Genomic DNA, 13,757 nt, shown 5'->3' with positions numbered 1-13,757 from the left:
CGAGTCTAATCTCCTATACTATGAATGTGGAGCAAGTCTGGTAAATAATAAAAAGAAACTTTTCTTTCCCAATGTTAATATAGATAAATTTCATCCTGTGGTACCCAAACAATATATTTTAATTTGTGGCTTTGCCACCTGTTACAATATTACGTTCTTGGTACTACAAGATGAAATGTATCCAGTATTAATGTAGGAAAAGAAAATATCTTTTATCTATCCAGTGGAGCTTGTTATTGACCACGTCATTTTCCATGATGCCTGCCACTTACTAAATAAGAATTTTTTAAATCAGTATATGGTATTTTCAAATCAAAATGGTTATTGAAATAGGGGAATTTTAGCAGTGATCTTGTTTATTATTACCTTGAATATGGACATGGCTGGGTAATATACAGGATACTATATTGTGAGAAGTACACAGCTCATGTTTGATAGGAATATTGGTTAATAGTGGGTTTTCTACTGTGTATTGATTCAAGTACTGATAGAGATGATACGAGTTTTAAAAAATGCTTAGTTTTGATATATTTCAGGGCAAGTCTGTTGCCCTGATTTTGGCAGAAAATATCAATGCACCATCTAACAAGCAAAGTTTTATAGTGTGATTTACACAAATGAAGGCTGTAGCAGCCTTTTCATTTTCTTTTATGCAATCAGTGTAAATTATTATGTACTTAAACTGGGAGAGAAGTTCCTTGTAAGAGTTATGAAAAATAGGATTTGTCACTGATTTTTTTCCCTTCATGAGGTACTTTGGGTTGATTAAGAAGCCAGGTCCCTGTTGCCAAAAACAAAAAACTTGGATTTCTCAAAGGTCAAATTTTGTACTATCAGGTCTTGTAGATGTGGCATTTTCTTTTGATAAAATGTTTTATACTTGGGTTGGAAAATGGACACAAATGCAGGGTTCAGATGGTAGGATCTTAGTTTTATGGCATATTTATTGTCTGAAGATGCACATGTTGACAAATCATTGTACTAACACTGTTCTCACCATTTCTCTAGTTTAAGCCATATTCCAAATTTTGATAAAAACGGAATCATGTGTATGTCCTTCAGAGTGGTGACAGGCTCAGACAATCAGATGCCTCATTCATATGCATGACTCTTCCTCATTATAAAACTCTTCCCAAGATATTGATATAAACCAATATTCCAAATTTGATCAATGTCTGATTTTTAAAAAAAGTAGCTCTAGAGTGGGAACAAGTGAAGGAAACAATTCCACAATATCATCTCATTATTATGCACAATTCTCACTCGTCATCAGATATGTCAAATATCTTGATACAAGCTCTTATTCCAAGTTACAGGGAAGAAACCACTATTCTTTTCTTGCTCATTACTGAAATTTACCAAGATCTGTATGATACAAGGCCTCCAGAATAGTAACAAGCTCAGCCAATCATGTGCAAGATCACCTTATTATGCATGGCTCTTATTATTGAGCAAATCCAATATTTTGACGACATAAGCCCATATGCCAAGTTATCATACAGAAGCCATTTTTCTTCTTTCAGTCACCATGACCTTTGGACCCTGTGATCAGTAAGGTTTTTTTTTGCTTACTTCAATTCAAGCCAACAGATAGGTATGAAATATTCATGACAAAAACTTGAACAAGCCAGATATGATGCATGTATATACAAATGACATTTTCTTGTTTTTTTATCATTGTTAAAATATGGAAATAATATAAATGAAAGCAAAATTTTATTGCAGTGACTTTTATTGCACATCATTAAGTGTGAGTCATGTATAACAATTCAGCATCAATAATTTAGCGAGAAAAATTTGTAGACATTAAAATGTTAAATATCATTTGTGATTATATGTAGAGACAGAATGTACATAATTAATCTGTTAATTTCGAACTTGCTAGTTTATTGTTAACTGAAGATACCATCCATTTAGTATGTATGCAAAAATCTGGCAAAGCTTGACCTCCTCTCCTCCTCCCCCCCCCACCCCCATACACATGCATACTTTTTTACCACACAGTCCACATATGCTTGATGCAAAACCCCTCCCCCCCCCCCATTCTACAGAACGTTCTACACAATCCATTCAGAAACTATAAGAGATTAATAATATTAACGTGTTTAATAAAACATTGTCCACCAATGTTGAATGTCTGGCTGCAAAAAGTTTGTCTATTGTCAGCTAAAATTCAAACACCGACTGAACCCAGTCAAACAGGTTACGTATTCGACAAATCATTATTGCAGTTTCAGCACCTGCCATTTCCTATGCATACATACATTATCCGTCACCCCCTCCCCCCCCATATGCAAGCTTATGCATTTGGATTACTCACCCCTCCATGCATACTTACTAAATGGATGGCCCCTAACAAAACAATGGAGATCTCACTTGTTAACTGTGGAATAAAGTATATTTCCTGTATGGATTTCTGAGCAGTGTGAAGGCATTTTTAACCCCAACATCCCCTCAATGTTTGAAAAAATGTTACCTACAATTTGTTGAATGTAAACTTTCTAAAAACATAAGAAAATAATGTTCCAACAAACTTCATTGTACAAAATATATTCAAGGCATAAATCATTTTTCATCCCACAATTCCCCCTTTAAAAAGTCCTGAATTTTAGAAAATTGTCTTAAATGCCTGTAGTTTAAATGCTTTCAAGCTTTATTTCTTTGGCTCTGTAAATTTGTTACTTCATCTAACCTTATAAATTTTGAATATCATGAAATCTAATAGAGTCTATCTACCAATACACAATGAAATGTCATGCCTGGGTTCTGTGTTGCATCTTTTTGGAAAAATATTCTATTTTCTACAATTATTTTGTATTATGGAGAGAAAAAAATTTAGTGTGTTTCACATTTCATGCAAGAAATTCCGGTTCTAATGTCTTGATGCATTTTTGTCCATAACTAGACTTGTGCTTGTAAAAACTGCAGAAAAAATCCAAATAAATGAGAAAAATAACTAAAATGGCATCCAAAATTCTAATCGGGTCATCTACCATTAATTAGATATGCATACAAATATCCATCCAGATGTTGTTCTGTATACCTTTTGATAAATTTGCTAAATTATGCCAACCAGGTTTTTGTAAACGAGAGGTCCTAAAGTTTAAATGTGTAAAGAAATTGAAAACTTGCTGTAATGACCCAAAACTATAATCCAGTTGTCTATATACGATAACAAATACACCAGCCAAAAATTTAATTTGTCTACTCCAAAGGGTTTTTCCTAATCCTAATAACAGGATTTTTCTTAACCCCCAACTTCATGTCCCAGTTAAAACAAATGTGCCAAAACATAAAATTGTCTAAATCTAAACGGATTATTGACTTGTGATAACATATGAAAAATGTCATGGTTCTAAGTTGAATATTGTTTGTATGTTACTTTAGATAACCAAGTGGATGAATGAAAAAAACAAAACAATATGCCCCTATCTGCTATTACAATGGATGCAAACTTAACAAGGTACATGGGACCAGAGGAAAATGACCACATAAGAAATACAGTAGCACATAAATATAAGTGAGGTGTAAAATTTAAACTACAGGTAAAAACCTGTTATAATGCGATGCTTGGGGTCCAAAGAAAACATTGCAATAAAAGTGGGATCATGTGAACAAACTTTTCGGAAACATGCATTGAACTTTCAATTTCATCAGTTTTAAGTAATCTTTTGGTCACATATTGTTCGTTTTGTTTGCCGTGTTTCATCCGACATCAAATATACTTCAGTTTTGAACTGTATACTGTACATGTCAATATGGCAGAAATGGTGTACAGTAAAGTTAAGGCAACATTTCGAGAACATGTACTTAGGATGCTGAAAAGAGAGGTCACCTTAAATTAAAAAATGGGAGCCATGCTGCCAATGCGTTATAAGCGAAATCACATTATAACAGGTTTTATCTGTATTATTACATACAGTATCACCAACTTTAAAGTTGACTTGTATATCAGGAAGATAAAAAGTCCTAGATTCCAGCAAGAGTCCAACAAATTGCCTGTAGCTCTACTGGGCGAAATGAATTTCTAGGTAAGCAAGAAAAGACTTGTCCCATTTTTTTTTCTTTTGAACTGCAGAGCGTTGAAACAGTATCTGGTATACTTCACTGATAACAAGCTGTTGAAACCTTTGTAAACATGACCATACATTAAGGGGATCAGTAAGGTTTTCAAGACTTCCATCATGGCACTGTTAGTAGCAATAACAATATCCATTTGAAAAGTAAGTCAGAATGCCATTTTTGGTTATGAGTAGTAACGATATCAATGATATACATCTACCTTCGTTTTACCCAATGGAAAGCAGTGCAATGGAGAACTTAAAACAAACTGCCGAAGACGACAATCAAGATGATGGAAAGACTGAAGAGAACCTTTATCGCAAAGTTTATTTAATAAGTTGATATAAGACATGGTAGAATTCAGTTACAGGAATTTACATTAAGTATTAAAAGAGAAAAACATTAAAACGGGTCTTGCATGAATTATTTTCCTGATGGTAGACTGCGTGTATGCATTTTATCAGAATTACTGAGGTATGATGTATTACTTTTTCATTGCAACAATGAACCTTTTATAATATCAATGCTACTAGTTACACATCATACAGCTGAACACATTCACATATCTAGTAACATTACAAGTTTCTCACAGCAATAAATCTAAACACTGCTGTTTCAGAGTGAGGACACACTTCATTTTGAGGTATATTTGTCTATATTGTAAATAGTTCCTAATAACTAGCAGTGAATATTGTATGATTATTCATTATCTAAATATTTACCCTGCAAACAAAATGGTGGTAGTCTAACAATGTGAATATTCCAGAAAATTTTCATTGGATCCGATCTATTTGAGTTTTCTGAATTCACCAAAGATAAATTAATATAGAATGGTAACAGATTTTACGCACAAAAAAAACAAACCGGATAGCTTCACTTCTTGTTGCTGAAGCACCTGAATGAACTTGTCATGAATTTCCAACACTACAAATACTCCTAGTTACCTGGTATGTGCAAAAGATTGCTACTTCACATGAAAATAAAGTTAAATGTACTTATTTAATTCTCATCAACAAGGCATGGACTTGTAATGGATTTCTTGCACTATATGAGTACAAAAAACAACAGATCTAACACCAGCACTGTGCCACCACTGACATACTTAGCTTGACCCATAACCTTCAATCCCAGCAGTACTTGCCAAGCGAGACCACAATTCATTACAAAACTCACTCAAGATGACATAAATTACACAGTGCATAGATGTTTAATACCTCCATCTCCCCTTGCCCTAGTAGACCCCGATACACTTCATTAGAGTGGGGAAGACAATGCCACTAATCAAGATGATGAAAATCCTAGTAGTGCCAAGCAAGACCACACTTTTTTACATTTCACATGTACAGGCAAACACAAGCCAGTATTTTAACATGTAACATCTTCTCCCAAGCCCATGTAAATCCAGATACCATTCATCAGTGTACAAGACATTCTAATCAAGATAATGAGATGGTCTTTCCAACATTATTCATAACAATTTATTTAGGACCAGCAACACGTCACAAGAAGTCTTGTTAAAACCCCATGTTGATATAACCATCGATTCAGAAATAATGACAAGATTTTCAACATCAGATTGGCCAATTTTGATTTAGGAACATCATAAGAAGTCTTTCATGAAACTCCACATTGATAGGACCATCCACTTGGGAGGAGTAAGCATATCAAGATTGTGGCCTTCTTGGACATATGATCAGCACCATTTTCATTTAGGATCAAGTCGATATCGCAAAAAGTCTTTTATTGAAAATCCCATGTTTTATATGACCAACAATCCAGGATGAGTGGTGATAAAATTTTCAAAATGGCTGCTTTAGTGGCCATACTGGATCTCAGATTGGAACTATTTTCATTTAGGACCAACTTCACATCATCTGTCTTTCAGTGAAAACCATGTGTCAATATAACCATCTATTCAGAATGAGTAGCAGTAAAATTTTCAAGATGGCCAATAACAACCATACTGGATGTGCTGGCAGCATGATTTTCATCTAGAACCAAAATGACCAGAAAATCACTGGCTATTAAATGAAAACCATGTGAATGTTCTGCTGTGGAGGTCAGGTTAAACAGTGTGGCTGGACTAAAAAAGATGCATTATTTTTTCCCCCAACATTTTTAATCTCAGCTATTTTTGTTTTAAAATGCTTGCACAATTTTATCTGTGCATAATTTATAAATACTTTCACAATCACAATTGTGAAAAGTAGCATCATTAAGATCCTAGACATTTCTGTTTTCCTGCACATGACAGGCTATACAGGATGGCCAGTTAATTTGGTGGAAGAAGAACCCTAAACGACCCTGGAAAGAACCACCTACCCACAGAAGACTATTGGCAAGTTTTCTCAAATACCAACATTGATCTAGCTGACATGGCCTCGTAATATGTGTGCAATATCTGCAAAGGCGAGTGCCTTGAACCACTCGGCCACTAACTACCATTCTAACTACATAAATCCCTGATTTATCTGACTCTGCACTTTTCATTTAGACAGAAAAGGACCTATTATAACTAGTAATTTGTAATCACCATATTAATTTATTGCACTGTGACTATCTACATTTCAATTAAATTAATTTTGCAGAATGAATTAATGTAACCAGTAATTTGTATGGACAATCACCAGAGTAATATATTGCACTATTATTTACATTTCAATAAAATGAATCTACATTACATCTTTCACTACTAATACATACATTTTAATGGGTTTTTCCCCAATCTGATAAACCCGCATCACATATACTTATGTCAAAGTGTTAAATATAAAACAACAATGAAAAGAAACAATAAATGTTTGTTTGGAATTTTAAAAAAATATAAAACAATGAAATTGTGTGCATCTTGAAGATTAAATATACAATACTTCAGCTTTGATGTTATAGTGGCAAATTATCAAACTTATGTTTGACTCTTTCTAATACTGGCTTTCAAACATAGCTAGATTTGCCAGCACACTAAACACTTGTCATACACCAGCAGAACATTAAACAAATATTGCCAAGATCAAACAATGAACAATATGACTTTACATCCTCTCTCTCCTGCCCCCTCCTCCCCATTTTATTCCCCTTTCAAAGCATAAACCTCCCGAGTTGTGTGGTCCTGTGATACATTGGTTAATTTCTGTGAAAAAAGCACAAGACAAATGTTATTAATGTTGACAAATCAAATCTATTTGACCAGTGGCTAAAAGGACCATTAAGACCACATATAACAATATTACAAATTCATGCAGATATCAACTGATTATATACTGGACTTGTGTCACCAATGTCAGTCTTCCCCTGATCCTAACACTATAAAAAAATATCATTTATTATCTCTAGCAAGTTTTATACTTGGCATTCCACTTGTTCATTCTAACTGCAAATTAATTTTGGTCTATATTAATATCATAATTAGCAAAATGCAATATATAAACACTTAATAATCTGAAGTAGAAAAAATTGCCGTGAAAAAGCTTGGATCAAGTTAACTCTATACATTGAATCTATTAAATTATGTACAGCGAACAATCACGACGCACTAAATCAAGGCACGTATTAATAGCTTTAATTCATCAGTTTTGGGCTCTTAACAAAATGATGACAAAACAGTGATTTCTTGTTGAATATATAAACCATCATGTACAATTTGAAAACATAGTAAAATCTATGCAAATTAGAAGCAGTAAATAATATTTGAGGTGTCTAATGTCAGATTCCAAGTTTCGTAAAGTAAACGAGGAATTTCATTATTTGCTAACTGCATAGTAGCTGTTTTAGAAATAGAGGATGATGACTTGATACACTCCACCATTAGCGGGAATATTAAAAGTTATGCCATTAAGATGGCTCTCAAAGATGGAACATGTTCAATTTGTTTAATGAATTTCATTTGAAATGAGCAAGCTCAGTTTACATTGTATGAAAATGGTTTCGTCTTCCTTTAGAATAATGTCCTGTATCACCTAATTAGATATGTAATATGGTCTACAAAATTGACTACATATAATTTTATTACCTTTTTTCTACCCAAGTGATACTATTTTGGCTGAAAAACAAGATGAAATCATCACTCTAAATGGTTTCACATCATTAACAAGAATTCATGATATGTATAGCCAGTGTTTAAAAACACCCTCCTCCATATAAATAGAAACCTTTTGTTCAGAAACTACTTTTCTTGTTTCAGTTATCTTGACCTTGATCAAAAGCTTTCTTCTTCTAAGTGTAAGTCGTCCACAAATTTTGGTTCAGGTCTATGACATAGAGCTAATTTTATTGATTTTAAACATAAATCTGTCAGTCACTGACCTTGACCTTCAACCTCAGATTGACATTATTCTTCCTTATCCCAGATGCAGGTTATTCACAAAGTCTGATAAAGGTAGAACTAATGTCATTGTGGGGAACCATTTAAATTCTTTCACTTGCTGCAACTATGGCATTTTGACTCAAAACTTTACTAGGCTCTTTCTTACCTCAAGTGTAACTTACCCAATGCACGTCATCCAATAAGATTGATAGTCATGAAGTTATTGGCAGAAACCATTTTCTTCTCTAAGTCACACTGACTTTGACCTTTTGACCCCAAAATCGATGTTGTTATTCTTTACCCCATGTGCAAGCCATCCACAAAGTTTGGTAACCATTGATGACTGAGAACAAAATTGTGTAAAAACCATTTTCTTCTTTCATTCATCTAGACCTGGATTATGATCTTGTGACCCCAAGATAAAAAGGTGTCTTCCATACCAACCCCAAGTGCAGGCTCTCCATCTTGTGGGAATTTTTATGTAAACAAGAACATTCTTGCCTGAATATACCCATTGATTCTACACAATGTCATGATGATACAGCATTCTGTCTAACGAGGCAAGTCATAGTATTTCTAATGACCCTAGTTTTCCCTTTTTTTTTTATCAATCTCCCCATTTTCCCTGTTTTTTCTCTCCAAAAATGGCCTTAATGACCCAACTGTTTTTTCTGCTTTTATGCTGAAATTCGATTGCATGAATGGCCATCATGAAGCAAGTTCCTATATGGTCTCTAGCTGAGAAGAAGCTGGGTGTTTAAGAAAATAGAGGTGACCTGGACTAGACAGCTAGTGGGTAAGTAAGAGCATGCTTTTGTTCAAGTTTATGATGTAAGTAAAGGATTCATTTTATTTCAGTGATTTACAAAATAATATACTATGTTTGTTTATTAGTTGTCCCTAACCCCCTCCCCATCTTATTATCAAAAAGTATACTTCATTATTACTTTCGTCACAAAGAATTGTTGGACGCCTTGCCCTCATATAGAAATGTACAAACTTGTTTTTTTTTTTTAAGGCATACTGTCATATTATACCAAAAAACACAGGAGATGTATGCCTTTCAAAAAGTTTAGCACATAATCACAATCACAGCAAGTGACACTACTGGAAAAGTGATACCTTTCTTTTCCCGCAAAAGGAAGTAAAATCTATGTGTCTATTAAAAATAAAATATATTTTGTCATTAATCTGTGTCACTTGTATCATGAACACAACATTTCTGACTTAGCAATGATTTGAACCGTCAAATTCTGTACTGTAAATCTATTCAAGATTATATTAAACCAACAACAATTTAAATCCCATTTATGAAATTATAATGTCATATATCTCTATACAGAATCATAAGAAGCTTAATTTATAATAGTTTGCAAAGGTAACTTAAGAAATGCAACCAATACACTATCTATAATCTGAAAAAAGTCAAGTAACAGTACCTCCATTCTAATGTTTCAACAGTGTCAAAAGTGTAAACTGGTTTTGATGGTTGGGTAAATTATGGTGCAAGACATTAATGTCTCTTTTGGATGAAAAGATATTAAAATGGATCCAATTTGTGTCTCCAGATACCCTTCAACAAATTGTTTTATCAGTCATGTTCAGGGTACAAGACAAACTGGAAATGAAATTTGAATTCTTTTCTTCATGTTTGTGCTCCCATACCTTTTAGGGTTTCGTTGTAAATCAGCATTAGTGCTACCAGGAAATATCTTTGCTTGACATGTTTAGCATATAATCAATACAGTACTTCAATTTATATTTATCTCCTGTAAATGCATATTGCACTGTATGTTATAATTACATTAATATTTTTTAACACAAATTGTCACATTTCCCATTAGTTGTATAAAACTCTCTTAACTGTTAGATGCCTAGTGAGATTTTCAGTTGCTTAAATCCAGTTGCCTCTGTGATCTAGAATGTTATAAGAAGCAGTTGCTAGTGTGCCCGACTCGAGACCAAATAGGTTTGAATCAGCCCCTGTTGGTTGCCACTATGCATCCTTCAGCAAGGTGATTAATATAATTGCCTTAGAACTAGATAACTCATGTTGCTCTTCCACTGAACATTAAACCAAACAAAACCATCTGGCTGCTTAAGACAACACAATCAGTACTTTAAGACTATGTCTAGTATATAATCCTCACTACAAAAGTTACATATTCATTTAGTTTCTCTAATAACATATTTCCCACCTCACATCAACAAGATCTGCTGGCAATAAGCTGCAGTAATACCTAGTTTTATTTGCATGTCAACATCTGAACTCAGCATTCTGTTCAGCCTTTAAGTCAATAACATATATGCATGTGCTCAACATTAAAACTCCTTTCAAACTTGTTTCTTCCAACACATGATGGCTTTCCTGGAAACTGGATGTCTGTGGCAAGAAAGCTGGACTCTTTGATGGCAGCTATGCTATCTCAACATCCACTGTAGCACAACTTGGAAGGCAAGAATCACAGCTAGTATAAGCCAATTCTGGCTGCTGTAAAGGCGACTTTGTTGTTCAATCTCTTCTTGGCGCCGGTTCAGAGTAACAATCTGTCCACGAAGTGACTTGAGGTGATCGATAGTTTCCTCCTGAAGTTTGCTCAAAGGTTCCAAGGCCCTCACCAATGCATCCTCTGTCAATCTGGTCTTTGATGAAGTTCCCGATCTCAGTGTCCTTTTTCCTAGCAAAACCAAGAATATTTAAAGTTTAATTTTTTTCATGAAACAGAAGCTAAAAATGGTTGTAACTGCACAACAAATTTAAAGGACCAAGTATGTGTTTATTGTATGAAAACTCTGACAGTTAAATTATTTCATAGTCCTTCAAAGAACCTGATAAATTCATAAGAACATATTTCTTCCTGCAGGCAAGATACCTTTAAGGGTCAGTTTTGTCCCTAAACCCTAACCCTAAACCTTAAACTGACAGTTTTTCATTTTGTGATTGTCACCCACTCCATTACTCATTAACAATTAATGTCATTCTGTTATAATGATACTTGACAGAAGGAAGGAAAACTAGATGAATGGAATTTGGTTAGGAGTGTGATGTAGAAAATCCATGGTTCTTCAAGTCTGGATTTAGTCTTCCTTTCAAATTATGCAACTTGTAGCATTGCAAAAGTTATGACAAGTTTGATATTCATCCAAAAGAGGGGCCAAGAAATTGAATTGGGGAGGGAGAAAGATTTGTTTGTAAAACACTGCTGACTAAAAAGATCTAAGTTCCAACAACTAAAAACCAAAGAATATAATATAATAGATAACTACATATGCTTTCAAACATGCATGACAAATTTCATGTATCTGGCTCAAATGGTGTTTGCTAAATCAGAGGGTTTTAATCCAAAACATTTAAAAATGCGCAAAAAAATGGAAAAATTGCTATAATGGCCTGAAAATCTAACCAGTCACCAACTTATTAATAAATAAATAAGCCTACCAATTTAATTCTATCTCTAGCAATTTCTGCGTGATAATGCTTTCATGATATTTGTCAAAACTGTCAAAAAGTTTTTAAAATCTGGGAAAAGAAATGACAATAGTGATGGTGCATTTTATGTTCACCCTGTGTTTAATAGTCCTCCATGTAGACACTAGTAGGGCATGGTTGACCAACATATCTCAGTGATCTTGGTCACCATAGTGATATGCATATTTAATTTGTATTGTTTCACTGACCTTTGCCCATAATTGTGGGTAGGAGCTTGGGCCTACCTGACTAATTGTTTTTTTAAACAACATATTATTAGTTAATTCTTGTCTATGGTGTAGACAATATTTTTAAGCTAATTATCACTTGTAGGTACACAAGTTTACATGGCCTCTTGACCTTGGAAGTTCTAGAAGTGATCTTATGTATGAATTTGATGGGAAAATGACACTCATCCTAGTTCTGTTAGTTTGTGTCTTAGTTTTTTATATCTCTTAAGATCAGTCTTAGTAGAATCAGTTTTAGTTGTGTTCTGTAACAGTTTGAGAGAATTTATTTATTTAAATGTTTCAGTGGAATTATAAAGTGCTGATTAATACTTTCCAACTAAATTACTATTTTGGGATTACTGTGAACTCATTTACAGGCATTTTGGATTGTATCATTGTAATCCATGAAGACTGTTGGCACGTTAACAAATTCAAGATCACTGGTATATCAGCAAAATTCAAGACTGGAGTTTACAAAGAACGCCACTGGAATTCATTTGGAACACTTTACTTTTGGTCTTGTGAAAGAGCATATAGGACCATTCTGAGATTTATTTCACATTAATGCAAGTTCCTTTTAAATTTTCACTTTGTATTCAAGATAAATCATTTTTTGAATTTTACAAAACCTGTTGGTGTTTGCTTTTTTGTGTTACTTAGTTTAAGATGATAAAGTCGTAACAATATGCAGTCTTAAATTAAACTTACTGTGCCAAAACTATATTTTCTTATCTGACTTACTTATAAAAAATGGTACTAACAGCTGCCTCACTAGGCGCCCAGCAGTAAGAGGTTAATGTTAGGACTGGTCAGCCTGGTGTGTGTGTGTATGTGTATGTGATTTGGATTTTTAACGTAGCTTTAACAATTTTTCAGTCATATCACTACGATGTCTGCAGTGTGGCAGTTTATATCTATATACCTAGCACTGGGGCATCATGCCGCAGACAAGTAGCATGATGTCCCACCTATTCACATTATCCTGACACCAAGCTGACCAGTCCTAACACTAACTTCTTAATGCTGAGTGCCAAGCCAGGTAGCTGTTAGTAAAAATTTTTTTAAGTCTTTGGTATGACTTGGCCAAGTATCGAACCCATGACCTCCCACATCCGAGGCAGATAATCTAACCACTAGGACACTGGAGCGGTCTCCACAGTGCTATACATCCCTATAAATTGCCACGCTGCAGACATCATGGCGATATGATTGATAATTTTTTTAAAGCTACATTAAAAATCCATATCACACACACACACACAGAGCTTTAGAGTACATAGTGACCATTATTGTAGTGTTGAGGTCCTTAGAATATATGCAAGATGAACACATAACTAGATTAGCCAGCTGGAACAAGTTTGAAAACTGTTCTTTATGGTTGTTATGTACATGCTTTCACTGCTCACAGGTATTTCTGCTCCAAAATGATTTTTCAGTAATGTATGGTCTACCAATGTTTCACTTTCTTGAATCAGTTCTTTGCTAACTACTATGCTAGATTTCCTTTCTGTTTCATAATGCTCCATTAATCAAATCCCTTAAGGTCAGTCTTTTTGATCAAGTAAATATCTTTATTTCACCAATTTCATTTTTAGGTACCAATACTTCCTAGTAAAATGTTTTTTTCTTGAAAACTTACCCAATTATAATACCTTAGGAGAACTATTACTACCTCGCAAATCAAGCCCTCCCA

At 34.1% G+C, this 13,757-nt stretch overlaps 1 protein-coding gene and 1 long non-coding RNA gene across 5 annotated transcripts in view; one reads left to right on the top strand and one right to left on the bottom strand.

The window, feature by feature from the left end:
* Positions 1-1,714: 1,714 nt before the first annotated feature.
* LOC149787717 (oxysterol-binding protein-related protein 8-like) overlaps positions 1,715-13,757 on the bottom strand; it is a 146,097-nt gene continuing 134,054 nt past the window's right edge. For all 4 annotated transcript variants that reach the window (XM_089973914.1, XM_089973915.1, XM_089973912.1 and 1 more), the window contains one exon: positions 1,715-11,043. In XM_089973914.1, the coding sequence (XP_089830040.1) occupies positions 10,787-11,043 (257 nt within the window). In that variant the 3' untranslated portion in view covers positions 1,715-10,786. The remainder of the gene's footprint in view (positions 11,044-13,757) is intronic.
* On the top strand, positions 9,081-12,694 carry LOC149787718 (uncharacterized). Its single transcript, XR_016424092.1, has 2 exons — positions 9,081-9,161; positions 12,442-12,694. It is a non-coding gene; the product is annotated as an uncharacterized LOC149787718 (long non-coding RNA).

The sequence above is a fragment of the Sinohyriopsis cumingii genome, chromosome 11 (assembly GCF_028554795.1).
Source record: "Sinohyriopsis cumingii isolate HCF-2022 chromosome 11, ASM2855479v2, whole genome shotgun sequence".
NCBI classification, from domain to species: Eukaryota; Metazoa; Mollusca; class Bivalvia; order Unionida; family Unionidae; genus Sinohyriopsis; species Sinohyriopsis cumingii.
The sequence above is the reverse complement of the archived record's forward strand: the minus strand, read 5'-3'. Positions and strand labels throughout refer to the sequence as shown.